This window comes from Artibeus jamaicensis, unplaced genomic scaffold, assembly GCF_021234435.1.
Source record: "Artibeus jamaicensis isolate MK-2021 breed Jamaican fruit bat unplaced genomic scaffold, CSHL_Jam_final contig_1128, whole genome shotgun sequence".
Taxonomy (NCBI): domain Eukaryota; kingdom Metazoa; phylum Chordata; class Mammalia; order Chiroptera; family Phyllostomidae; genus Artibeus; species Artibeus jamaicensis.
Window position 1 is genome coordinate 2,583,224 of NW_026521220.1, and position 27,058 is coordinate 2,610,281.

Genomic DNA, 27,058 nt, shown 5'->3' on the forward strand with positions numbered 1-27,058 from the left:
TGAAAGGCAGACATGATCTGGAAGGCGCCAGCGCGCTCCTCAGGGCTGCCAGCCCGTGTGGGGAGCCAGGAGAGCCGAGTGCTCCGAGGGCCTCCTCGCTGGGCCCGCCACGTGCCTGCTCGCCCAGAGCGGGGAAGCAGCTAGGTCACTGCATCTGCCCAAAGGCAGAGGAAGCTGTCACTTTGCGACACCATACTCATTCCCTGTGTGGCAGGCTAGCCCAGTCCTCCCATCCTCTCCTGATGTCACCTAGGGACGAGCAACTCTGCCAACACCACTGAGGCCCTGCCCTCTCCTCCTTTCCTTTCGTGAGGGCAGCCCAACCACCCTAAGGCCCATTTCCCAAATTAAAAAAAGGGTCATCAGGCCTCTCCCCAAGTCCCCCTGGGCCTGCCCTGGAAGGCCCTCAGGAGAGGTATGTCAGACTATAATCCAAGCCCATAAGAACTGTCTGGGGCCTGAGGGAGGAAGGGCCCCAATGGGACAGGGGGTCGGAAGGGAAAATGACAACCCTGAGCTGAGGGTCCACTGAATGGAGACAGGAAAGACAGCCTGTGCAGAACCAGCCACATAACAGAGGTGTCAGCTGGGCCATGGGTCCCAGAAAGCACCTCTAGGTCCTACTGCCAGAGCAGTTTGGCCAGCTCAAAGAGGGGCCCTTCTGATTATCACCAACCACACCAGACCTGCAGGCAGCAGGCCGAAGCTGGCGGGGGTCAGTGGGAGCAGTCGGACCTGGGCAACAGCACGGAGGGGCAGTAGTGCCACCCCTCACAGGAGCACTGTGGCTGGGGCTGGCTGGGACGTTCAGGGATTCTCCACATCTGAGCAGAATCAGACCACATGCAATTGCTTTTGTCAGCTTGCTTGTTTCCTTTTAGGGTTGTATCAGCTTCCCACCTATTTCCAGGGTTTGCAACTGGTTTACTAACAAGGTATCTGTGCCTTAAAATACACACATAAAACCCTCTGAACCCAGGGCCTTCTAAAGTCATAGTTACTAAATAAAATAACCCCAACAATGTACTTAACTTTTTTTGCTGTATGTTTGCTTATTACAATGTTTCCTAAAATAACTAGTTTTAGTTGCAGCTCCCATTTCCACTTATTTCTTCCTCCTACTTTCCAGGAAGGTGTTCTCTCGTTTTGTTTGCACAACTATAAAACTGGAAGGGGCTTGCCGTTCCCGCCTAACCACTCCTCCGCGTAGGTACAGTGCACCAGCCCTCCGCTCCGTCTGGCTGGAGGGAGCTCCCCGGCTCAGCTCTCGCTAACCCACCCTTGTACCAAACGGGTCTTTCTTCATTCCAGTCCTCTGGCCCCCGGGGTCCTCCAGCTCCCTGCCGCCTGCTCCTCACTTTATCTCCCCTCTCAGAAGTCAGTTCTCAAGGCCACACTCCACCTGTCAAGCCTCCTGTTCCCACCCAGTCAGTGCAACTCATCAACCAGACCCTTCCATCCTCAAAGCTCCCAGCCACACATGCGACACTGATCTGGCGTGTTTGCGGCTGGGGCCTACCCTCTGTGTTCCCGACTGAATGGGCCCAGTGTTGCTGCCAGTGGAACGGACTCTGCTTGTCAGCAGTCACCACACCGCAGGCTCAGCTACTGATCCAATGCACATTTAATGAGCACTGGCTGTGTACCAGGGGCACAAGCTAAGATGGAGCCCCTGCCCTAAAGGCTCACAGTTAACCCCAAGGTACAAGTTGTGTGGGGAATTAGGTGCTGAATAAGCAATGTTTAAGAGTGGGCAAGAAAACAGGGGCTGTTGAACAGTGGGAGGGCAGCAGGGGTAAAGGCACTGAAAGAAAAATCCAAGAAAGCCAGGTGACTAGAATGTTAACATACAGAGGGAGAAAATGCCTGGAATGCATTTGAGATTAAAAGGTGGCCTGCATCTCCCCTTCCTGCACTGAGCCTTCCCAGCTGACCAGGGCTGCTGACAAACCCACAGAGAAGCATCTTCCTCCACCGACACCATCCGACTCACACTCAACGATGAGTGGCCACTTCCTCCAAGCAACCTTCCTTCAATTCCTGCCCAGAGGGCAGGCCACAGAAAGCAGATTGTGGGGCAAGGGGTCAAAGCAAAGACCACCCAGGGACCAGATCCAAACTGGGCTGGCATGACAGACCCAGTCCAGTTGCAGCCAGGATTTGAGGGAGGGTGGTAGTTTGTGTCTACTTGGGCAGGTAGGGCTTACAAAGACAGTGCAGATGTCTGATGGGGACCGACCTACAGAACTCTGCCCAAGTAGAAGGAGCAAGCCCTGGAGAGACGGCCCTCCCAGGGCCGCTATGGGGATGCTACCGAGCTTAGCACAGAGTAGCCTCTGGGCCACCAGGGAAGTCACAGAATGAGTACAGGGCAGAGGCCAATGTTCTGTGGTGGGCGAGGGGGTTGTTTATAGTCAGACAAGGCAGAGTCCAAACAGGTGCACCTCCTGCTTGGCAAGGGGGCAAGTGGACAGCGTAACACATGGCAGCACTATGTCTGAAGTCACCTGGCAATGCCACTTCATCCTGATAGGAGGCTGTGGAGCTCCTTGGCTACTACACAGGCCACTTCACCATGAGGGCCACTGCTGCAGCTGCCTGAACCCTGTTTAGAATCCAGGGTGCAGGATAGAGAGCAGGAGAAAATGGCGGCTCTCCTGGGGTCTCCACTGCGCCCTGTGGGTCACCTAAAGATGCCTCCTGGTCTCCCTCTTCCTCAGAAACCTCCTCCTCTGTCTTCTGGGGTTCTGGACTCACTGGGAGAGCTAGATCTAGTTTCAGGGCAGGGGGGGTTAGCAGATTCTGGAAGTACAAGGACAGATTTGGGTGCCCCCTCCCTTGACTGGGAGGAGGCTGGCCCCACCAGACCAGGTTTGGTGCTCCAGGCAGAAGTGGACAAGGCAGGAGGCTCAACGGGCCCAGGGCTGCTTTCCTTGGCCAGCTGCTGCTCAGGCAGAGCATTTCTGAATGCAGAGTCAGAACTAGGAACAGCAGGTATGGCCAGAGTGGCTGGGACAGGCCTGGGGGTAGAGCCCATGTTGAGTGCCAGGGTGTCTGAGAACCTAGCTAAGCACTACTTCACCACGGGCAGCTGTGGGGCCACTGGAGGCTGGCTCGAGGTGGGAGGAAAGGAGCAGGGCACTGCAGCATGGTACTCAGCAAAACTGTTTGGGTCCTGAATGACCCTCTTGAGATCCTGGCAAAAGCGCTCATAATCATCAGGCAGGGGTAGGTCCCTGTCAAGGTAGGGGGCTGTCCATGCCCGAGCTCAGCCTGTCAGGTGCCCGAGGACCTCACAGACATGGCTGAGGTTGTCCTGGTAGTACTCGAAGCGGGAAGACATGTAATCACTGAGCTGAGCCAAAAAGCGGTCCAGCAGCAATGGGGAGCCATCAAAGGTGCCTGGGTCTGAGCCTGGCACCCAGTGGAAGTCTACCCTGAGGGGTCATGGGCTAGGCATGTGCACAGCAAGGAGACCCCTTTCTGTGGCCTCACCATCACTGTGCTCTTCTGCTCCATGGTTGTGCGCACACACACACAGGGTCCCCACAGCAGGGCTGTTCAATCCAGGGGTCCACTAGGGGGGCATATGCAGCCCCAGGAGAGGCCCAGTCAATCTCCCGCCAAGGGTGTGCACTGGCATAATTGGCTGCAGCTCAGATGGGATGTAGAGGACCCTGCCACCCGCGCCAGCCACGAAGCATGCTGGGAATGCTGCACCAACTACTACAAAGAAGGGGAAAAGGGAGGAGGAGATGGCATGGGAGGGGAGGGTGGTCAGAAGCGATGCTTAGGACACAAGAGGACAGAGATGGGCTGGAGAGGGGCGCGGAAAACCCCAGGTGGTCCAGGCAAGTGCTGAAGGTCAGGGGAGCTGACAGCTGCGGCCTCAGGACAGCTGAGAAGAGCTGATGGGACTGTCAGATGCAGGTCGCCATCCAGGGCAATCTGTCCAAAAACAAGGTGGGGAAAAGCGGAGACCAGGCCCAACCATCACCATCGGGCTGCAAGAGGAGGCAACAAGCAGGCAAACCCTAGTTAACCCGCAAGGATCTCTGAATGGCAGGAGGGCCTGGCAGGTCCAAGAAGGCAGGCAAATGCCACCTGTGACATTTCAAGGACAAGGTGTGATGGCAGATGCTGTCAGTACCAGGAGAAGGAAAGGGGGCCAGATCGGAACCCCCTGGACTCCCTTGAGCAGCCAGGCTATCTGGGAATTTCAGGAGAATGACAGTAGTAACCTTTTACTGAGTGCTGTATCCACACCAAACACCCTCTCATAAGGTTGGTACCATAATAATGGTCCCCAAGGCAGAGTGGTGAGTGAAGTCACTTGTCTGCAGCCACACACCAACCAGTAAGTGGCAGAGGCAGCTGAACCTGGCTCTAGAGACCACTTAACCATCAACTTCACCACGCCAATTATGCACTACACCGTCTGCTTAGGAAGAGTTTTCTAGCTGCCCCAAACACTAACTTATGACATAGACGGACATAAGATTCTTTTATATCACAGCATCAGGAGCACAGTAGATGCTACCTATGTATGTGACAGAAGCCCAGGTCTTCCAGACTCACCTTACCACTCAGAGTACAGCCTACAGGCAATGCCACCCCGACCCTAAACACCACCTCCCTGTACCTTTTTCCCTGTTGAAAGCCCAGCATCTGACAAGTTTAAACCCACTGGCTACATCTTCTCTCACCCTCCTCCTGCAAAGGGCCTGGACAGTGATGACCATCAGTCCTGAGTAGCCCGAACAGCCCTGAAGTGGGAAAGGAGACTGTAACCAAGAGCAGGCACGGTTCTCTTCCAGTGCAAGCGGCCCTCGTCACAGGCTCTCACCCTGCCTGGCCTAACAGCAGCCACCTCCCCAGTCTTTCTGCAACCTGGAGGTCCACTCATGGCATCCACAGAACTCTCTGCTTCACCCCAACTTGTACAATTTTTCTGATGCCTCCACTCATTCCCCAGTGCATTATCGGTTCAGACCCAGGGGCACCACAGCCTGCCCACACCTTTGTGTGCAGTTTGCTATGTGTTTATCTACCCCTAACCAGAGTGAGTTCCTGCAGGAAAGCATAGCTCTGCGTCTTTCTGTCCAGAACCTCCCAGGGTGGCCTACAGCACTCAACACTGCCAGAGCCACCAACCCCTACCGTTGCCACCCGAGCATTACGGAACCTCTCAGAGACATCATCTACCCCAGGGGCAGCCTTCCATGTGAAAAGCCCTTTCCATCTTAATACAAGGGGAAAATATGCTTGGGCCTGCCAGCAGGAGTGGCCCAAGGAGAAGCACAGGAATGCAGTATACTCAGAGTTCAGTCCAGTCCCTCACCAAGCTCTGAAAAGCAATAACTACATTGCAGCTCCTATCACCAATCTGAAGTTAGGCACCAGGCCGCCCACAGAGACCATCCCATGCCCAGGAGCCAACCCACTACCCGGGTCTCTGCCCTCCCCTTCTCCCAGTCCCGACCTCCAGCCCTGCTCAGAACCCTAGCTGGTAACCGCTCATCAGCATTCCTGTGTCCTCTGCAATCTTAGGAAGAAAACTCTGGGCCAAACAGCCAGCCCTGCACGTGCCTGAACCTTCCCAAGCCTAGACCTGACTGATGAGAGAACTTTGGCTCTCCCATGCCTATCAGTCTATTGATCTCTCTCATTTCTCTCCCCATCCTGCCTGACACTGAAGAATTTGGGCCTTTCTCCTGGACCGGACAGCATTCTATCAGGAGCAGGTAACACGCGGCTTACGCGCACTTGCCTCCGCAAAGTTAAAGCCAGCACCCTGGAACACTGGAAGATTCCCTGCTCCGAGGAGACCCCGAGGCCCCAGGAATAGAATAACTTGCCTGAAGCCTCATGGCAAATGCGTCTACTTTAGGACAGACCACAGCACCACTCCTCCCGCAACCTCCCTGCAGGAAACCCTGGGGATTTGAGCTCACGAGCTCCACCGCAGTAAGAAGGCGACCCACCTACAGCTATGCCAGGCACCCACGAAGAGGGCCCTAGAATCTGCAGCCAGAGATCTTGCGGACGCGTTTCCCTCCGAGGGCGAGTCCAAGCGTCACCTACAAAGTGGAGAACAAGATCGACCGCTGTGAGGAGAGTAAAGGGCGCTACTTCTAGGGACTGAGAGGCGGGAACCAACCGAAAATGATTCCAGACGCCCCCTCAGCCTCCGGCGTGGACTGATAAACTGAGGCCCACTAGCCAGGAGAGCGGCAACCCAGTCCGAGGGCTCCGAGCACGTCTCGGCAGAAAGGGATTTGGGAAGGGACGGGACTGGAGGGATCCCACTGCCGCTCGCCCGGGGGTGCTCACCGCCCCAATGACCCTCCAGCCGAAGATAGCAATTCCAACTCTGTGCGTGCGGAGAGGAGCTCAGCGTTCCACTGCGTCGTGCAGCCACACCCCCTTGCGTGCGCGTGGTGCGTGGTCTCCCAGGACGTCCCCGCACTGGCTCCGGGCCCACCACAAGCTGCTCTCCCAACCTGGCTGCGCCTGCGCTGTGCGCCTAGGACCAGTGCGGCTCCGACGCTCCCTGGTCCCGCCAGCGCGGCAGCGTAGCGCGAGGGGTCATGGGATCGCTCTCTGCACTGCGCAGCGCCAAGTGCCACGTGAGCACAGGGGAGAGGACGGAGTAGGCGGAGCTATGCAGGGGAGCGGGCGGGGAGTACGACGTGTGTGATCTCTGACTAGCTAGTGGGAGGGGCCACAGCATCCACCTGGCTCCCGCAGAGCTGCGGGGGGTTGGTGCGACTGCAGCTGGGTGCTGCGGGCATTAAGAAGGATTTGGGCATGGAGGGACCGCGGCTGTCTTTTGTCAAGTTTCTCTCACCACCCGGTTTCTCTACTCCATGTTCCAAGAGCCTGGTTCTACATACCCATTTCCAGCGCAGAGCGAGAGGGCCAGGCAGCGGTTTCCCCAAGGACCTTCCACCTGGGTTCTGACAGGCAGGACCATGGGTTTCTTATCGTTGATGGGTTTCCTTCTACCTGCGCCGAGACTGGACCCAGAGAGGACAGTGAGGGTAGGCTGCAAAGGCCAAGCCTGCTGCCCAGGAGTGGAGTGCCAGTCAGTACCCAGAGATGCTGGAAAAGCCCTTGGAGGATGAGGTTGGGGGCTCCTCGCCTGCATGGCCCGGAGCCTCCCTCGGACCTCTGGACCTCTCCAGGCTTAGGCAGGAGGTGGGGGAAGGTACCAGCCCCCAGCTCAAGGTCCTAATATCCCTGGCCAAGGACTTGGATGCAGGCCAGGAGGTACTGGGGCCATGGACAGCCGAATTTACTGGAAAATGATCTTTCCCAAGGCGAATGCACACATAACACACCAGCTCCCTTTCTGCCCTGGTCTAGTGACTCCTTTCATGAAAGGAGCTCTGAAATGTTATCTGCATTTACACCCAAACTCACTTTCTTTGATCTTTGAAACACAAATCAAAGATCACATTGTACCTTCACTGAGTCTGTGGGGCTTTCAGCGGCCTCCGCCAAAAATAATAAAAGTGGCACCCGGCCAGGAAACACCTCCTTGAAGCGTGAATGAAACTTGTATTTTTCGGTTGTATCTTTCCTAATTGACCTGATAATTTAAACTTCCTGCCTCAAAGAACAGGGGGAGTTCCCGACAATTTGGCTTACCTCAGTCAATAGGCAGCAAAGGCCAACTCAGGGTCCACCAGCAGTTTTGTGCAAAAGACTTCATTCAGCTGGGCCAGGCCATCAGAAAAAGACTTTTTTGGTCCAAATTGTTTTGTTTTGTTTTTAATTCAGGCCATCTAGGTATATGAGCATATATATTTTAATTGTGCTAAAATATACATACATAAAATGTGTCATTTTAACTATTTGTAGGTTCACAGTTTGGTGGCACTAATTACATTCCATAGTGGTTCAGCCTTTCACCACTGTCCAGCTCCAACACTCTTCATCCACCCAGACAGACACTGTCCCCGTGAAACACCAACTCCTCACCACCACCCTTCCCCCAGCCCCTAGTAACCTCTGTTCTACTTAGTGTATATTACCTTGCCTATTCTAGGTACTTTTTGTAAGTAGAAGCACACCTTGTCATTTCGCTTAGTGTTTTAAAGGTTCATGTGTGTTGGGGCCATCTATCAGAATTTTGTTTCTTTTTTAAGGCTGAATAATATTCCATTATATGTACATTCCACATTTTGTTTATCCATTTATCTGTTAGTGGACATGTGTCACTCTGTTGTTCGGATGTCGACAGTTGCACAGAGCAAAAGCTTGCTGGTTCAGTTCCCAGTCAGGACACATGCCTGGGCTGCTGGTTCGGTCCCTGTGGTTGGAGTGCATATGAGAGGCAACCAACTGATGTTTCCTTCTCTCCTTCCCTTCCTCTCTCTCTAAAAATAAATAAATAAAATCTTTTAAAAACTCAGTTGATGATGAATGCAAAGGTTTTTGTTGGAATCTCTATTTCAATCGATTGATCTGTACGTCTACCTTTATGTCAGACATACGTGGTTACTGCACCTTCATAATAAGGTTTGAAATCAGGAGGTGTGAGTCTTCCATCTTCATTTTTGGGTTTTTTAAAGATTGTTTTGGGCCCTGGCTGGTGTGGCTTAGTGGAATGAGCATCTCCTTGGGAATGGAAAGGTCTCTGGTTGTTTCCCAGTTAGAGCACATGACTGAGTTGCCAGCTGGGTCCCCAGTTGGGGGCATGTGAGAGGCAACCACATATTAATGCTTCTCCCCCTCTCTTTCTCCCTCCCTTCCCCTCTCTCTAAAAAAATAAAATAAATACAGTCTTTCTTTAGAAAAAGATTATTTTGGTTGTTGAGGTCCCTTGAGATTCTACATGAATATTAGAATGGGTTTTTCTATTTCAGAAAAAAAAAACCTATTGGGACTTTGATAGTGATTGCATTTAATCTGTACATTACTTTGTGTATATGAATATTGTCATAATATTGTCTTCCAGTCCATGAGTATAGGATGACTTTCCATTTATTTAGGACTTCTTTCATTTCTTTCAGTGATTTTTTTTGCAGTTTTTAGTGTACACATCTTTTCTTCTGTGGTTAAGTTTATATCTATATATTTTATTCTCTTCGATGTTATTGTAAATGGAATTCCTTTCTTAATTTCCTTTTTGAATTGTTCATTGTCAGTGTATGGAGACATGCTGAGTTTTGTGTGTTGATTTTGTATCCTGAAACTTCGCTTAATGTATTTATTACTTCTAGCAGTGTTTTTGTGAAATCTTTCAAGTTTTCAAAGTAGAAGGTCATATCATCTGCAAACAAATACTTTTACTTCTTCCTTTTCAATTTGAATGCCTTTCTTTCTTTTTCTTGTCTTACTGCTCTGGCTAGGATTTCTAGCACTAAGTTGGCTAGAAGTAGTAAGAACAGGAAGAGCTTCCAGTGTTTCACTGTTGAGCATGATTTAGCTGTAGGTTTTTTACATATGACCTTTATCCTATTGAGGAAGTGTCCTTCTATTCCTAGTTTATTATTTTACTATGAAAAAATATTGAATTTTATCAAATGCTTTTTTTTTCTGTATCAATTGCCACAATCACATGGGTCTTCCCTTTCTTTCTATGGATATGCTATATTACATTGATTTTGATATGTATATATTTTAAATGGTTTTAACTTTCCTGTGAGCTGGATCCTGGGGAGGAGGGTCCAGTGCTGCTTTTTGTGTATGGTTTGATGATGAATGCAAAGGTTTTTGTTGGAATCTCTATTTCAATCCACGTAGTGGGACACTCTAACTTTGCTGAGAGCCCATCAAGAGCACAGCGTGCGATCTCAGGCTTCTCACCCAACAATGAGGCAGGAGTCAGCTCGTTTCCCAGATGGGAAAGCTAGGACTTGCCTGAGCAACGGTAAACTTGAGAATTCCTACCCAGCTTTCAGCCCCTCCTTTGGGAGTGCTCCCATTTGTCTTAGGTGCCACATGTGCGGGTTGGAATTGGGAGGCCCAGAGGCAGTGGTCAGGCAGGGGAGATTGGAGCAAGGACTTTGGTTCTGAAGTGTTTGGGATTGATGTCAGCAGTGTGGCTCCCCAGAGACGGGGGGCAAGGGGGCAGCCAAAAAGCAGGGACATGCAGCTGCTGAGAGAGCTGAACCGCTGCACAAGGCCTTCAGCCTCTCAAGCCTACCTGTGCTTCTTGCCCTTGGACCTTTATCATAGCCCCTCCCTGGAGTGAGCTGGTAGACATTCACAGCCCAGAACAGAGAGGCAGAATCTCTCTGCTCATCGAGCCTCTTCTTGTTCTAACAGAAATTTGAACCTTTTGGTGCCTTCTCAGAGGTTCCAGTGTCATTTTCCAGAAAGGGGTCTCTTTCCTGCCCTGCTGGTGGGCTGTGCCCCACGCAATTGGTATGGGTGCTTCAGAGACCCTTCCCACCTAGCCAGTGGGCTGGGCACCTGAGCCTGGTGTCCCTGGGGTTCCTGTGCTTCAGCCCTGTTATGGAGTGAATGTTTGTGCCGCCCACCCCACCCATATGTTGACATCCTCACTGTCCCCTGCTCCCCCATGTGTGTGATGACATTAGGAGGTGGGGCTTTCAGAGATGGGTATGTCATGAGAGTAGAGTCCTTATCAATGGAACTATTGCCCTTGTAAAACAGCTCAACAATATCAAATCTTCCAATCCATGAACAGATTCTATCTCTTCATTTTCTTAGGTATTTGTTAATTTCAGGAAGTGTTATAGTTTTCAGTGCATAGATTTGCAAGGATTTTCTTAAATTTATCTCTCAACATTTTAGAGGTATAGATACTATTATAAGTAATATAAAAAAATTTATTTTCTAGTTGTTCTTTGCCACTGTGTAAAAATAGAATTCACATTTTATACTATGCTCTTGCCAAATTCACTTAATAGTTCTAGTAGTTGTTTATAAATCTATGATTCCTTAGGATTTTCTATGTACACAACCATGTCATCTACAAATAAAGACAAGTATCCTTCTTTCTTTTATGTATATGATATTTGTATATCTCTATGTAGAGTGTGCATACATACATATATGATTTTTTAATTGGCCTATTGCAATGGCCAGGACTTTCAATGATCAAGTTCAGTGAATGTGGTAGGAGTGGACATCCTTGACCTCTTCCTAATCTTAGAAGGAGAATGTTTGATCTCTCACTATTAAGTCTGCCATTAGCTGTCAGTGCTTTTCATAGATGCCTTTTTTATCGGGTTGAGGGAGTTTCTTTTGAGTTCTAGTTTGCAGAAGTCCTAGTTTTGTTTTTTCATAAATGGATGTTGGATTTGGTCAGATGATTTTGCTCCATCTTTGTTATGATCACAGTATTTTTTTTTTCATTCTGTTAATGTGACAAATGACAAGGACTGGGCGTTGAATGGAAAATCACTTGCATTCCTGGGATAAACCCCACTTGGCCATAACGAGCTCTTTGCATGTAGTGCTACGTTCAAGCACTCATATTTTGCTAAGGACCTTGATCTACATACTTAGGGGATACTGGCTTGTTATTTTCTTTTCCTGTAATGTCTTTGTCTGGTTTATATCAGGGCAATACTGGCCTTATAGACTGACTTGGGAAGTGTTTTTTCCTCCTGTACATTCGGAAATAATTGCTGTAGGTCGGCGTTATGTTGTCTACAGGTCTATACGTTTGCTTCCTTAAATGTTTGCTAAAATTCATCAGTGAAACCGTCTGGGCCTGGAGGTTTTTTTGGGGGATACTTTTAATAAAGAATGTAATTCCTTTAATAGATAAAAAGTTATTCATATTTTCTACTTCTTGTGAAAGTAATGTGTCCATGCCTAACTTGTTACACATATCAAATTGTGTTCATAATGTTGCCTTATCTTTTTAATGCCTATTAGCATCTGTAACAGTGTTACCTCTTCTATCTGCAATATCGGTCATTTTATCATATCTCTCCCTCCCTTTCTCCCTTCCTTCCTTTCTTTCTCCTTTTTTCTTTTCTGTGACTCTTTTTGTTTCCTCTTTTGGTTATATCAATTCATTTAGTATTTCATTTTAATTCCTCTATTGGCTTTTAGCTGCACCTCTTTGTGTTATATTTAGTGGTTGCTCCAGGAGTCAAAACACACATGTTTAGTTGACTGTAACCTACTTAGAATCAACATGGTACCACCTCACACTGACTGTAAGACCCTGCAACCGTATGATTCCTTTTGCAGCCGTCTTTTTGCTGTTGGCATCTGTTCTTTATCCACACAAACCCCATTGTACATGGTTCTGAATCTTACTTTAAGTAATTAGTGCTTTTAAAGAAAATAAGAGAGGGGAAACATAGTCTTTTAAATTTACCTGCATTTTCGCCATTTCTGGTTTTCTTCATTGCTCTTGGTCATCAGCCTCGGTGTTCAAACCGGGTGTGATTTCCCTGCAGCCTGGCGAATTTCCCGTCACAGCTCTTACAGTGAGAGCCTTCTGAAGAGGAATTACCTCGGCTGTCATTTATCCAAAAATGTTTTCCTTTCTCCCTCACTGAAAAATATTCTTACTGTACATCCATTTCTAGGTTGGCTTTTCTTTTCTGCACCTAAATTTTGTTTCATTGCTTCTGATCTACATTTTTTTTTTCTAATGCGAAGGCAGACATATGTAATGTGTTCTCATTTCTCTGGCTGCTTTCGAGGTTGTCTCTAATCTTTGGATTTCAAGAGTTCGATTGGTTTTATGTTTGCTAGGGTGGGTCTCTTGCAGTTTTGCCTTTAGTCCTAATGCAAACCCTTTAGTCCCGGGACACAGTTTCCTCTCCTACAGCGCGGACTTTCTGTGGTTCCAGTGGAGAGCCCACAGTACGTACACAGCCCCTGCAGTGTGGCCCAAGCCCTGTTCTCCCCCGTGGTAGGTGAGAGCTGGGTCTCCGTGCAGCCGTTATCCCCCACCTTGTTGAATCTTGGTCATGCGTGTGCAGTTCAGCAGTCTACCAAGGGCTTGAGGGGAGTTAATGTGCAGGTTCAAGGATGTCCCCCTCCATTTCCAGATGCTCTGGCTGACCCGAACTCTGTTCCCTGGCACCTTGAGCCCACAGGGCTGCAGCTTCTCACCCGCCGTCACCTGTGCCATGCCCTCAAGCAGGCCCTCAGGGTAAAAGCAGTATAAACAAGGATCTCAGGGCATTTCTCTTCTTCCAGTGGTGAGATTCCCTCCAGTTTCTGGCTGCGTTGGGGGTGATCTTCAGTGCTTTCAAAGAGTTATCTTTTCTATTTTGTCTGGAGTTGGTCACTCCTATGTGTGGAAAAGTTAGCCCTCTCCAACCTGCTCAGTCAGTGCCTGGACCAGCCCCTCCAACCCGTTTGCCTTACAAGCCTCCATCCAGTTGTGCCTGCCTGTGGTCAGGACACCAGTGCCTGGTGGGACCTGCTGTCGTGCCCTCCTAGTGTGGTCCTGGCGCGTCAGCACTGCGGGGAGGGAAGCTGAGGGAAGTCAGGTCAGGTTCTAAGCCACGCCCCCTTTCCACGGACGTCCAGTGTGTGGAGCACACGCTCTCAGATCTTGCAGAGCAGGGCACTGTGGACATTTCAGAATAGGAAACGTCACATAAAGACTTCACACCGACGTTCGTTGGACAGCCGTTCTCTGAGCACCAGTCACATGCGGGGGACAAAGATGTGAGAAAAAGGCTCCTTCAGGGCAAAAGAGGAAAAGATGGTGATAAAGAACCAGTATTCCGTGGCAGCCCTAAGCTGTCCCCTTGCCAGGAGTCAGGGAAGCTTCCTGGATGGGGAGCTCGGCACCAAATCTAAAGAGAGGGAGTTAGACGGGCAGAGGGCGGGTGCACCGCTCTGGGCCGAAGGAACAGCATGGACACAGGCTGAGGGCCATCGATGTGCTGTGGGGGGGGGGGTACATGGCAGGAGGGAGAGGAGCATCCCCACTCACTGAGGCAGCAGGCCCCCCAGCAGCCCTCAGTCGGGGGTGGGGGATGGGAGTCAGAGCTTGTCTGAGCTGGTCAAGGCAACACTCATTCAGGCTGTGCCTGGGCCTCCTGGGGCAGCTTCCCGCCCTGACATGCTCGGGCACCAGCGAGCTGATAGGTAACCCACCTTTGGGGAGACGTAAGGCTCTGGATGGAACTCCGACTTGCAGAGTGGGCTGATGTGAACAACATACTCCATTTATACACCTTCTCCCCTCCCAAAGACTTTGAAAATCAAACACGCCTTAAGCTATGGAAACCCAGCCTCTGTTAATTGTTAGGGCTTTATTACTATCATCACCCAGGCCAATTGCAGCCACCACAGGCTGAACAATGAGCCATTGAAGCTGCTATGGAGGTCTCACCTCCCACCCGCCTTCTTCCACAGCCCTGGCGCAGAGGCCACGGGGGGACAAGGTGGCAGTGTGGCTAAAACACTGGGACTCACGGGGACTTCCGGGGAGTCTGAGCACAGGTTTTCTCATTCATCAAGTGGGGACCCGCCCCAATACATTCAGATGTTGCTCTGATCTCCTCACATTCTGTCTCCTAGCTTGACCCTGGTGGTTCAAGAGCTAATTACATCTGCTCGAGGGAAATTTGGGGTATGAAAATTCTTCAAAGATGCCAAAGACCACAAGGTGCCATCAACTGTTCTCACCAGACACGGCCTGCAAGCCTCACTAACAGAACTATAAAGGGGGAGCCTATGGGGTGCCCTGTGCTAGGTTGTTCACATACGTGTGCCTGGTGCCCAGTCCCCTGGGAGCTGTGGCTGAGTCAGTGGTCAGTGGTCAGGGGAGGGAGCTGGGCCCAGCTGGCTCCTGACCCCCAGCTGTTACATAACAAGGTCACACGGTCTCTTGTTTATGATTCCACTTTATTCCCAAGCACTTGGTGTTATTTGATCATCAGTTATAAGCCAAAAAATCCCGATTTTATTAGGGGAAAAAAAGCTTAATTTCATGGCCAGATCACTGTCCCATGAAACCCTAGAGGCTGGGATTGAGGTGGGCCTGCCTTGCCCCAGCAGGCCTGAGGTGGGCCTGCCTTGCCCATTATTTCTGCTGTCACCACCAGCTTTGAATTTTCTGCCTGGACCAGCCAGGCAGCCGAGGGCTCAGCTGTTTCCTGAGCTCACCAGGCTCGTCAGGGTTGGCTCTTCACCCTGTGGGTGCCCACCTCCCTGTCCCATCCTGGTGGGGGTCAGCTCTAAACACAGCAGGCGCACGGTGGGGGTCTCCTTGCTGCCCCTTCACGTGGTGCTGGGAAGGCTGCTGGGCCCTGGTTTGGGTTTCGGGATTAAGGAAACCCGAGCACCATAGCACGCTGGGGCTGGGATTAGGTGAGCTCAGCTCTAAGATGCTTTGCTGGGCCCCATGAGGCCCACTCCATGGCCTCTTTGCTGCCCTTGCAGGCACAGGTGCTTGGCCAGGGACCAGGATGTACAGGGCTCCTGGAGCCCTCAGTGACAGCACCAGAAATCTGAGAGACTTCTGGAAGCTGGGGAGGTGGTGGGGAGGAGGAGTGGGGACAGGGCAGAGTAGGCAGCAGATCGGGCCTGCTTGGAGCAGGCCTGCAGGGGAGGACACTGGGCTGCCTTGTCCCGGGCATCACACCCAGGTCTGAAGGACATGGCCCTGGCCATCCCATGATCAAGTGCATGTGGAAGAAGCAGCAGCACCTACAAAACCAGTCCAAACCCCTGTGTACCCTGCCCCCTCCCTGGGGCGTCACTCTTGTAGTCACTCAGCCCCGTCTCTGCCTGGTGGGGACCCCTGGGATTGGGAGGGAGGGGAAGTGGCTCCCAGAGGGCATCTGGGAGGCTTACCCAGCTGTGAGCAACTCAGGGAGGTAGGAGTGGCTCCTGGTGGCCCAGCCCTGGGCACCCTGACCTGGACCCTGCTGTACTCACAAGAGCCCGATGCCAATGTGTGCACTTCCAGTAAGTGCCGTGAGCGAGGCCATGCACGGAGCCCCCTGTTCACCTGGAGAGTGAACAGGGTCCAGAGGGCTCAGTGAGGTGGCCTGGAAGCCATGGGTCTCAAGATGGCACAGGCCCTGAGGAGCACACTAACTGGCCAACTCAGAGTGCCCTCTTGCAGGGTCCTGGGTCACTTGCACTGCGGCAGCTCCCCAGCTCTGCACCCAGCAGTGAGCAGTAGGTGAGGGGCTCAGGCCTGCATCGGGCTGGGCAGTGGGCCGGGCCCTAGGGCACTGCCTCTGCCACCAAGCTGCTTCGTGTGGCCAAGACACTGTGGGACAAGCCACCCCAGGGTCCTCAGGGGCAAGCGCAAACCTGAAGCCCCAGACAGAGACGACCGGAACCACAGGAACCACCTGACCTAGACCTGTTTCTCCGGGGACAGCTCTGCCGGCACGGGCCCCTGGCCCAGCTCAGTGGTCACTTCCTAAGTCAGGCCTCCCTACCGCATGAAAGCATGGCTGAAGCATGCATGGGGGCGGGTGTTCCCCGCTGTTTCTGAGAAAAGCTGGGGGTCTCAGCAGGGCTGTGGGAAGACGCCAGTGGCCTGCAGAGGGTTTGGAGGAGGAGCGCAGCCTGGGCACCTTGGCCACCTTCTGTGAGCCGGTGCCCCCTCTGCACCTCCAGCTGTCAGTCCTGGATCCTCTCCTTTGGCAAGGACCACCCTCCCTTGCCTATTTTGTCCCCAGTCTAGCCCTCAGTGACTGCTTGCCACCCCTCCTCTGTGTGCCTGCCTCCCTTAGGGCCTGGGAAAGGAAGAGGAGTGGCGGCCAGCCAAGGGGGAGGGGGGAGGGGATAGTGTGGCCCCCGAGCAGCGGCCCCTCTCCCTCCCACGTTGTTGCGCAATCTGAGCCATAAGCAGAGTGCAAGACGTCGCCGGGCGTAATTGTAGGTTATACAAAACAATCTAAGGAATTAAAATCATATTTTCATTGCACCATAAAAACATGCAAAGGCGGCGGGAAGGCGGCCCTTGGGCTAGGTAGAGAGCACCTGGCCTGTGGGGCTCCGGCCCCTCCCTCAGCCCCTGGGAGGAGGGCACAGGGCATGGGTGGGCCTAGAGGGGGCCTCAGGCCATGCAGTGAGCCGGGAGCAGCAGGCCGGAGAAAGAACACTGCAGCCCGGTGCTTTGTCCTGCCACCCACGCTCGTGTTCAGACAGGAGACTCATGGGTACAGTGGGCCCTGTTCTGAGTGAAGCGACTGTCAGAACACCCTGCCGGGCCAGGGGCCCTGGAATCAGGTTTCCGTGCCCCTTGGAGTGGTGGGTACATGTGGGATGTCCAGGTTACTAGGCTCCATAGCTGGCAATTGCATACTGACCTGGCACATGGCAGAAAGGTGGCCCGGGTGGTGGCAGTCACCAAGGCCGGGCCCTTTGTGGCAGGCCTCCACCTGGAGCACCCCCTGCTTGCGAACTGGGCTAGGCCCCTGCCCACCATTTACTGGAAGGCTGTGAGCCCCCATGCAGGGGAACCAGCAGGCCTGGGGTCTCCAGGATGGGTGCTATAGAGCTTCAAGGCCACGCGGGCAGCAAGCCCTAAAAGCTGTTCCGAGCACCCGCAGGGCCAGACAGGTTGGCTGGGGGGTCCCAGCACCTTGGATGCTTTGTTCTCTCCTGGGCGACAGCACAAGCCAGACCCAGCACGGAGGTGGGCGCTGCGGACACAGCAGGTATGCTGGAGCAAGATCCGTGCTGGGGGAAGGTGTGTGCAAAAACCGCTAGGGGTTGTGGGGGGAGGCACCTGTGGATGGCACTCTGGCTGCCGGTGATGGGCACGACTGACCCTCATCACCGCACCATGCCCAGCGTGTGCTGAGGGCTCCCACCTGGGCAGAATCATTTCCATCATCACAAAAAGCAACAAGGGCATTTCAGGTTCCTCTTTTGCCCTGAGGCAGAAGCTGTATCAGTAAGCCCCTGCCTACAAGGGGCCCCCCTTGCTGCCCTGGGAAGCCCAAGTGTCAGCTGACCTCTGCAGACCTTGCGTCTGCCTCCAAGACAGGGGCATACCTCCTCCCAGTGAAGAGCAGGATCCCAGATGGGGCGCGCCGCCAGCCGTGCGTTAAATGGGACACGGCTGATCTCGCACTGCACTTGTCGAGAGGACCTGGCCCAGCCCAGCACTTGGCATCTTAATTGGGCGTCTGAGAGCTCCTGCACGCGCTTCACACAGAGAGTCTGAGGCTCCCGTAGGCCCATTAAGGTGCAAAGACATTCCTTTGTTTGCTGACAAGCAGGGTCCCATCCAGGGCTCCCGGGCCGGCAGACTAAGTGATGTTTTCTTAAGAAAGACACGAGATTAACCACCACTAAAGCTTCAGCACAATGCCAGGTCCTGCCCATCGTTGTCAGCGCTATCTCTCTGCAGTGACTGACAGGTGCAGCCGGTGCAGCCGGACGTTCTCTGGGCCCATCAAGCCTCGATGTGCAGGATTAGCCTGAGCACAGCAGACACGGCGCTGACTTGGAGGCCACCATGAAAACATAATGAGGTGCCTGATATTCAGGGGACAGAAAGCTTCCCAAACCCCTGCCCACTGCTGTTGCTCGGTCACACCACTGGCAGGATGCTCTGGAACAAATCCCGCGGCTCCCTGTCCCTCCTGAGCACCTAGGGAGGGCTCAGAGCACCTGCAAGGCACACAGAGGGTCCTGGGAGGCATTCCCCAAGGTCTGTGCCAGGAAGGAAGGGTCGGGCTCTTTCGAGGCACGAATGCTGGGAATGCAGTGATGCTGCCCCAGTTCCCATTGCAGAATGACATGGAAGCTGTTTCCAAATGAAGGGAGGTGACGGGGGTGTTGATGGGGTGGGCGGCCAGGCCTCACCCCACCTGGGCCATCCTGGGGCTGGTAGAGGACAATACATGCAGCGCACACTTCAGGAAAACACCCCCTTTATTTGTAGTCCAGCAACACCAGGGGGTTCTGACATGGGCAGCCCACCGGGTGGGTTTCTGCGCAGGTCGTCATCATCTGGTGTTGGGGGCCGGACAGGGCCGGCCCAGGCAGAAGGGGGTGGATGGTGCAAGTGCGGGGGGCTGATGCCCCTGGGAGCCATCCTTGCAGGGCACAGGGGCAGTCCATCCAGACACACCGCCCCACGCCAGCCATCCTGGGGGGCTCTCCAGGCAGGGGTGAGGGTCTCCAATGTCCTGCCAAAGATGGGGAGTCAGCGTGAGGTGGCCGCACTACCCCCACACATGCCTGGCCACATCTCTCGTGGCCACACACAGGGCGCCTCTCAGGGCGGAAGGAATCGAGCCCCAGAGACCACTCCCCCAGGATGATGAGTCACAGGGGGCACTGTACCGTGAAAAATATTTTGCGATGATAAAAACTTATGGCAGGCTCTTAACGAAATAGCTTTTTTAGGTGTGACACTCAGACAAGAGTCTCCTCAGGATGCCCTGTTTGTCTGTATCAGAAGCAGCCCTGGTTGGGGGACTGCGATGGAGCGGGTGCCCAGAGACCCCAGGAGAGGCCCGAGCCCACTGCGCACGGGACGCTGGGCCGCGACGGGGCCCCTCACGCTGGGGCTGGAGGAGGCTGCTCAGGATGAGAGATGAAAGGCCCTGACCACAGGCGTCCCCTTGGCAGGGGTCAGGGAGGGTCTCGCTAATGTCTTCCTCCTCAGAAGAGGGTCGGGAGCAACAACACAGCCAGAGGTTCCCGGCAGCCCCTGGCCTGGCCTGGCTTCGGGAAGCTGGAACAGCACCAGATGTGCAGCAGCAGCTGTGCACAAGGCAGCATCTCCACCTTCTGGGCGGGAGAGAAACGGGCTGGCGCTGCTCTGCGTGGAGTCAGGCAGGAGAGAGAGGCCCTTTCCTCCAGCCCAGCGGCCTTCGGAACTCAGCCTGAGGGGCACATCCACACCCACTGTCCCACCTGGGACAGGCTACCTGTGATGAGCGTGAGGGAACATTTAGGAGCAGCAGCAGCCAGGCCAGGGAACAGGGGGCCCTCTGTAGACTCCCGTCCTAGCCTTGTTTCTTTGGCTACTATGGTCTGTGCCCAGGGCTCACCTGTCTGAGGTGGCACAGCAGGTACAGCCTGCCACACCCCTGCAGAGCAGTTCACAGTGGCACCCTCCCCCGCCCCATCACAGCTTTACGTGGGCAGTGCTATGCTTACACAAAGCCCATCCCACTCATGTACCTGGATCCGAACCTCCGGAGGAGGGCCTGGCTGTGGGGGACGCTGGCGTGCGGTGTGCCCCGGGCCTGGCAGGGATGGCGGCTTACCCTCAGCAGCCAGTCACGGTGGGGTCCAGGCCCGAGCGCTTAGTGATGCGCAGCTTGGCCACCTCCTCTGCACAAGTGGGATGGATGCCCACTGTCCTCATCACCTGTGCGTAGGAGGCCCCACACCTACACGCAGGGGAAGGGGGGTCAGGTAGTGTAGGGAGACATGTTCACATCACCCTGCCCTCGTGAAGGTGGTGCATGGGGGGTGCTCCAGGAGTCTCGCTCTCCTCACCATTGCCCAGCCCCGGCTCCCACCCTCTCTCCTCCAGCCAGCAGCCGGAAACACCTGCTCCACCCACCTCATCTCCCTCCAAGGAAATGTCCAGGGCCTGCAGTGGCCAAGCAGCCCCACCTCAAGCCTGCATCACACCTGACCCACCCCTCACTTGCTCCAGCCTGGCCTCCTGCTGTTCCCGGCCCACCAGACACAGCTCTACTTGGGCTGGGGCTCCAGCTGGTCCTTCTGTGTGGCCCACTTCCTCCCTCTGCCTGAGCCCACTTTTCTTTACCGCAGCCCGCACCAGCCCAACTTGCCCTCCTGGCTCGCTCTTCTGCGTGGCACCCAGTACTTGTCACACGGGTGCCTCCTGCAGGCTCAGCAACAACCATCCCCCGTGCACCGCTCGCTCCTTGGCACACTGCGTATGGGCACCCACAGGGCACTGCCGGTATGTCGGCACGCGTGTGCTAGAAGACCTATCTGGCGGGAAGGGCCCTAGCAGGAACGGCTAGTGTGTTCATTTCAGATGTGGACGGAAGGCCCTGCGAAGGAGGGGCCAGTCCTTCCCCCCCGACTGCCGGACGCATCACTCTCATCACTCCGCTGACTTGCTCAGACCTCCAGCGGCTCTACAAACTGATCGCCTTCACCAACCAAAAGGGTTTCAATCATATTTTAAAATCCTGATCGAGACATAGCAGCTTTCTAATCTTTACCTTCATTTCTGCTGAATTGTCTATTCATGTTCTCTGTCTCTCTACTGGATTCGCCCTATAATTATCACTGTCAATTTCTGAGAGTTCTGTGTGTTAGAGAAATCAGCCCTTTGCAGTTGCATTATTTTAAAAAGCTGCTGCATTTGAATCTCTCCAGACATTGTTCCGGAGGCTGAGCGTCTGGCCTGGCAGGAGCACCAGTGTGCCAGCGCATGGATGGAGATGGCTTTGTGGGAGCCGTGGCTCTCCCTGTCCCACCGGCCCCGAGGCCCTCTGCGCTGGAGCCGTGGGCAGCCCGGCCTGCCAGCACGCACACACAGCCCAGTGGGCCGGGTTCCAGAGGTTACTTTAGCTGTTCTCTTTGTGCCCAGGGCGGACCACCCTTCCCGCAACGGGCTCCAGCAAGATGCAGCAGAGCCTTGTACCAGCCCTACAGGCTTCCTTCCATTGGTCACTCTGGATGGAATGGGGTATAACCTGAATCCCGTGATTAAGGACCACAGACACATGTTCCAAGGATGTGAGTCCAGCCCTGCCTGCTCTTTTCTCCTCCCAGGCAGTGCCCCTTCCCTTCTGGGGAGAACCTGACCCCACAACCTAGTGATCACCTTGATGTGTGTGTCAAGGGCTAGGGGGGCAGTGGTGGGGCCTGAGGCTCCCTGCCCTGTGATGGGGTGCCTCTATCTGAGGGCCTGTGCTGCCCATGTGGGAGGCAGGGGTGCCCCTGGGATGTCTGGACTAGACCCTCAGCCTTTGTAGCCCTCTATTGTCAGCTTTTCTCGGTATCAACCTGCTCCTTGAACCCCTGCCCTGTCCTCACACCTCCACCTCCACACACCCCAACCACGTGTGAGGATCCAGGCAGCACACGCTTCTTCCTCCGTGACTTTAGCCTCTCTCCTCTGCTTCATCCCACCCTCCAGCCCCTGTCAGCCCCACACCCAGCTGCCCAAATTCCTCACTGCCCTGAACAACCCACTCACACCCAGAGCCTCTGTCAGCAAAGGCTCCAGGGAACCCTGCGCCCTACAGTGCACAGCCTGTGCCCAAGACACAGGTAATGGCTGGGGCTCCAGCAGACGAACACCCACACAGAGGGGGTGCAGCTCCCACAGTACACTTGAGGCTGAGACCTGGCCTATGACCACCTGGGCACTGGGTCCCAGGGACAAGTACCCCAACTCTGCTCATTCTGAGTAGAAAAGACCCAAAGACTGACTCTGAAAGGGCCACCAGGGACCCGAGGCTTTCCCAGGGCCCCCCAGGGGGCCCGGCCGTAGACAGACAGTCAGTGTGGCTGGCTTCACAGGGTTTGGCTGGAGAAGAAGGTGCCTCTTGTCTGGCTGAACCTGCCCCGTCTAAGGAGAGGCTCGGCCAAGACACAGACGACACTACACGAAAGCAGCATCAACTCAGCAGACACACCGGCGTAGTGCTGCCAGGACTCCCAGGGACACCGGTCTGGGCCTCGTGTGATGGCCGACATTCTTTGGGACTTACTTGATCCCCAGAGCAAATCCTTGAGTAACTTCACCTGCGTTGGGGCCAAGGAAGTGCAGGCCCAGCACCAGCTGCGGGGGCTCCCGCAGGCACACCATCTGAAAGCCGCATGGTCAGCTGTCACCTGGCTGGAGGTGGCCATATTTGGGGCTCCCCCAGCCCCGGGGAGCACTCTTTTCCTCCCCCTCACCTTCTGGCATGCCCCACCGGACTCAGGCCCACAAGGACACTCACCTTTATGTAACACTGGGACGCGTCCCGTTCAGCCACCGTGAACTCCAGTGGTTTATAATAGGCGTGATAAACCTGGGTAATAAGGTACGGATCCCTGGAATCAGCAGCTGCAGCCGATCAACCCCCCTGGACATTTCCAGCTCTGATAGGCTGTGTGAACACAGCAGAGACCCGTGCACAGGCTGTCTATGGCCAGAGCCCCACTGCAGGACAGAACCTGTCCCCTGCAGGCCGAGACCCCCATGAACCACAGCGGCAGAGCAGACGCCAGGTTAGCACCACCAGAGTGACTAATCCCTGAGCTCGAGGCTCTGCATGTGGCGTGGGCCTCTCCCGGGAGTGCAGATCGGGTGGGCACAGCAGAGTGATCAGGGTGACTGCGGTCAGCGGGTAGCTATCTGGCCTCCCTCAGGCACCCTGGTGCTTGGTGGGCCCTCATTGAGCAGGGAGGAGGGGGCTGGCGCGGGGTGGCCCCCGGCCCACACTGGAGCTGTCGGACAAAGGCTTTCAGCACCCGAGAAGGGATCGACAGTGTGCTCAGGGCTGCGGCTGGGTAAAAAATGAGCAGGGCCCTCACATGTGTTGCACAGCCATTATTAATTAATGGAGCTTCAGAGAATATTGTTCTAACTAAGACAGAATTGGAAAAAAAACAAACAAAGGGTATTTGGCCATTCAACATTGTGAAACATAAAACAACATTATAAAATGCCATGAACATATGTCCCAGTGTACTTGTGATGAATCAAACAAAAATAGCAAATAAAGTGGTGAGGGAAAGGCCGGCCTGTCAGGCCTGGCCTGTTGATGGAGGGGACTGGGGCGCTGGGGCAAGGGGCAGGCCCTGGCGTCCAGCGACTCATTCCCCAAGGATACCAAGCCCTGCGGTGGTGACCACACGGGGTCTGCCTGAAGGCTGCTGCAACAGCAAGAGGAAGCCGCGCTGAAGGCTTCCAGCACCCAAAGCCTCTCCGCATCCTGCCAGACTGCCCGGGGCATGCTCTGTGGCCACCCCCGGGCCACAGTGGGCCTGCCAGAGCAGGCCCTGAAGCAGCCTTGTCTCGTCTCATGAAACCCCTGCCCTGGGCTGTCATGGGGCCTGTGGGGACTGGAAGGATCTAGGAAGAGGAGCAGAGGCAGAAGCTGTCACGAGGCTAGTGGGATGAGAAGTCACAGACTACAGGAACCACAGGGGAGTTGGGAGCCTCAGGGATTTGAGGTCCTCAGGGGACGGGTCAAGACTGGGGCAGGAGGATAGGGGGCAAAGGGAGCAGAGGTCAGGGTGCAGCAGAAGCCTTTCCAGGCCTAGGGAGAGAAGTGCCTTGTGAGGTGGGCCACACCCTACTTTCTGGGACCCCCTCCTACACTTCTGCCTCACAGCCCCCTTCCCAACAGCCACATTGCAGTGTCACAGCCATTGCTCTGGGTCCGCAGGCCCCACCGGCTCCCCCCAGCCCAGCTGCAGGCCCTGAGAAGCAGGGACCCAGTACTGCTGCTCTCCCGCTGGGCCTCTGCTGGGGAGGGGTGTCCAGAGGCGGGAGCGCCACATAGGTCATGTCGTGGTGGCTCCTTCTCCTCAGGCCCTGACTTACCTCCACATGCTCTTCTCCATGGCGAGCCACGGCCTCCTCCTCCGACAGCCCCACACAGCCATATTCCAGTGGGGTGAAGACAGTTGTGGGGACCTGGAAGGCAGGTTCTGAGTCAGGCCAAATCCCCAGATGTACTGGCTGGCAGTGGGTAGACTCCGTCACTTATTCCTGGGCCCCACCCACAGAGCTAAACCTCACATGCAGGCATGCACACACATGCTGATGTACACACCCACACACATGCACATGCAGCTGTGTGCTATACACCCATATCATGCACACACACATAGAAATGCACAGAAAATGCAGGCATACATGCATGCCTGCACACACCACATGCCTGCATGAATACACATAGGAAAGTGCACGTACATGCATCCCCACACATACTGGCACATGTACAGATGTGTGCACACACACACACACACACACACACACATCCCAGGACGAGCCACAGCCCTCTCCAGGCTGAACCCAGCCTTGTGCATGGCAGCAAGCACTCACATTGTCATAGTCCATCAGGTCTGAGGACTGGCCGCAGAGCCTCTGGGCTAGGAGCCTCCCTGCCATGATAGCCGTGGGCGTCAGCTCGGGCCGCCCCTGACAGAGGAAGAGTGGAGGGTCAGTTCAGCCTGTCCCCTAAGGGAGTCCGTGTAGTCCCCCATCACCTTCCTGGTGGGGTGTCTCCCTTTCAGAAATCCTCAAATGCTGCTTGTTGCTGGGTCTCTGCACTGAGGTAGCAGCACCCAGGGCCCTCGGGGAGTCTGCTGGTTCTCTCTTCCCCCTCTGTCTTGCTCTGGGAGATGCCTGTGGTAGTGACACCCTTGCCCAGCAGAGAGGTGAGATTCTGATGAGGCCACACAATGCCCACTCTCCCTTGTGGCTTCTGTCTGAACCCTTCTTCATGTTGGTGACCTTGGAGACCCGACCCTACAACAAAGCTCCAAAGAGATGCGGGTGCCATTCAAGCATCCACATTAACTGGGCCTCCGGCTAAAGCAGGCCCTCGAAGCCTCCCGTGGGGTCCAGACACACAGCTCCTCACAGGCCCCTGCAAACTCTACATCAAAATGCCGCTCTGCAGGGGGCCCCTCGGTCCCAGTGTGTCCTGCTGGGGGTGTGGTGGGGGCACAGCCCCCAGCGTTCCTGCACACATAAGCCTGGGACAGGCTGCCAATCACCTCCGTGGCAGCAGGAAATGCAGATGTTGTTTGACATTCCAGAAATGAATGGAGATCCACAGAGATAACTCCGGAGAGCAGGCCGCACATTCCACTGAGCCTGGCGAGGTGCGGAAACCTCCGGGCACACGGCGCAGGGCTGCACTAAACAATGCCTGCCCCCCCCCCCCACCTGGACCAGTGGGGCGTTAACTCTTGTGACTGCTCAGAGCGACCTCTTCAGGAAAGTGGATTCAATGTCGGAATAGATAACACCTTTGTGTGCGCCACACGTTCCTGACAACATGGTCTGAAGTATTGGTTTCTGCCGTATTGGCATGAGCTCTGCAGCTGATGGGACTCCAACTCGCTCAGCTCCCAGGGTGCGCAGAGTCTTATTTGAACCAGGCTCTCTCCCAAGACCCTGACGCTACCTTAGGGCACAGCTCACAGAATGAATACGGAAGGCCACTAGCAGAGAAAGCCCCGTCCCGGCCATCAGAGATCACACTGATAACTGCGTTCTACGACAACGGGAGCCAGGTCCATGGGACACTTGGGGGCATGTAAAGCCACTCATTTCTGTCCATAGCAATAGGCCAACTAGATGGTCAAAGATGATCTGGCAGGAGAGCTGACCAGAGCTCCGACCATGCAGTCCAGCTGAGCTGTCACTGAAGATCCATGATAGATAGGAAGACTGTCCCTTTAGGAACAAAGGTAGTCCCAGCCTATGCCCAGGCCCTGCCCTGGCCTGTCCCCATGTGTCCGAGCTCTCATGAAACCCCCTAAATATCATGATCAGAGTAGAGGCTAGGCTGGCAGGTGACAGTGAGGGAAAGATGGTCCCACAGTATCAGTGACAATGGCCACCTGTGCCCTCTCAGCTCAGGGAGCTCCAATCAGGGATCTGCTCACCTTAACTACCCACTGCCCCCAGGCATTTCCCCGAGTGGGTTCCTGGGTGCACGTGGGCACGAGCATCCTTGCTGAGCAACCCTGTGCCTTTGCTAGCTCTTCCCCAGCCCAGAGGTCCCTCACTGCTGCTCCCTTAGGTCTCTGCCAACCTCCGGTCACTAAGCATCTTCTGGATCTGAAATAGTTTACTTGTTTATTTGTCATCTGTGACCTCTACCAGAATGTCAGCTCTATGAGCGCTGGGGCTTTTCATCTGTTCCCGCAGTGGCCCCGGAACTCAGAAAAGTGCCTGGCGCCAGAGCAGTGGGCCCTCAGTCAGTATCCGATGAGTGAATGTAAATCAGCTCATAATGGTGGGTTTAATAGCATCCCCCCAATTCACCTCTGCTTGGAGCCTCAGCATGTGACCTTATTTGGAAATAAGAGTCTTTGCAGATATGACTAAGGTAGGGGCAGAGATGAGGTCATGCTGGATTAGGGTGGGCCCTCGATCCAACGGGAGGGTCCTAATAGAGACAAACAAGAATACACAGCCACCCGGGAGGGCCCAGTGAAG

General features: G+C 54.4%; 3 protein-coding genes across 12 annotated transcripts in view; all 3 read right to left on the reverse strand.

The window, feature by feature from the left end:
- Window positions 1-6,072, reverse strand: part of GNB1L (G protein subunit beta 1 like) — a 65,168-nt gene extending 59,096 nt beyond the window's left edge. For all 5 annotated transcript variants that reach the window (XR_008391532.1, XR_008391531.1, XR_008391533.1 and 2 more), the window contains exon 1: window positions 5,985-6,072. The gene's annotated coding sequence lies outside the window, so the exon portion shown is untranslated. The remainder of the gene's footprint in view (window positions 1-5,984) is intronic.
- RTL10 (retrotransposon Gag like 10) lies at window positions 1,607-6,074 on the reverse strand. The gene is given in 5 exon segments (XM_053664873.1): window positions 1,607-2,790; window positions 2,792-3,498; window positions 3,501-3,540; window positions 3,543-3,948; window positions 5,985-6,074. Coding segments are annotated over 4 exon segments (1,143 nt in total). The 5' UTR covers window positions 3,705-3,948; window positions 5,985-6,074; the 3' UTR covers window positions 1,607-2,556.
- A 12,721-nt stretch (window positions 6,075-18,795) lies between these two features.
- The window catches only part of TXNRD2 (thioredoxin reductase 2), a 46,701-nt gene continuing 38,438 nt past the window's right edge, over window positions 18,796-27,058 (reverse strand). For 5 of the 6 annotated variants that reach the window (XM_037141424.2, XM_037141416.2, XM_037141436.2 and 2 more), the window contains 6 exons: window positions 24,929-25,024; window positions 24,425-24,517; window positions 22,833-22,904; window positions 22,599-22,696; window positions 20,074-20,285; window positions 18,796-19,070 (listed from right to left, as the gene is read on the reverse strand). In XM_037141424.2, coding sequence (XP_036997319.2) covers window positions 20,162-20,285; window positions 22,599-22,696; window positions 22,833-22,904; window positions 24,425-24,517; window positions 24,929-25,024 — 483 coding nt within the window. In that variant the 3' untranslated portion in view covers window positions 18,796-19,070; window positions 20,074-20,161. The remainder of the gene's footprint in view (window positions 19,071-20,073; window positions 20,286-22,598; window positions 22,697-22,832; window positions 22,905-24,424; window positions 24,518-24,928; window positions 25,025-27,058) is intronic. The other variant, XM_037141443.2, reaches the window with a different exon arrangement.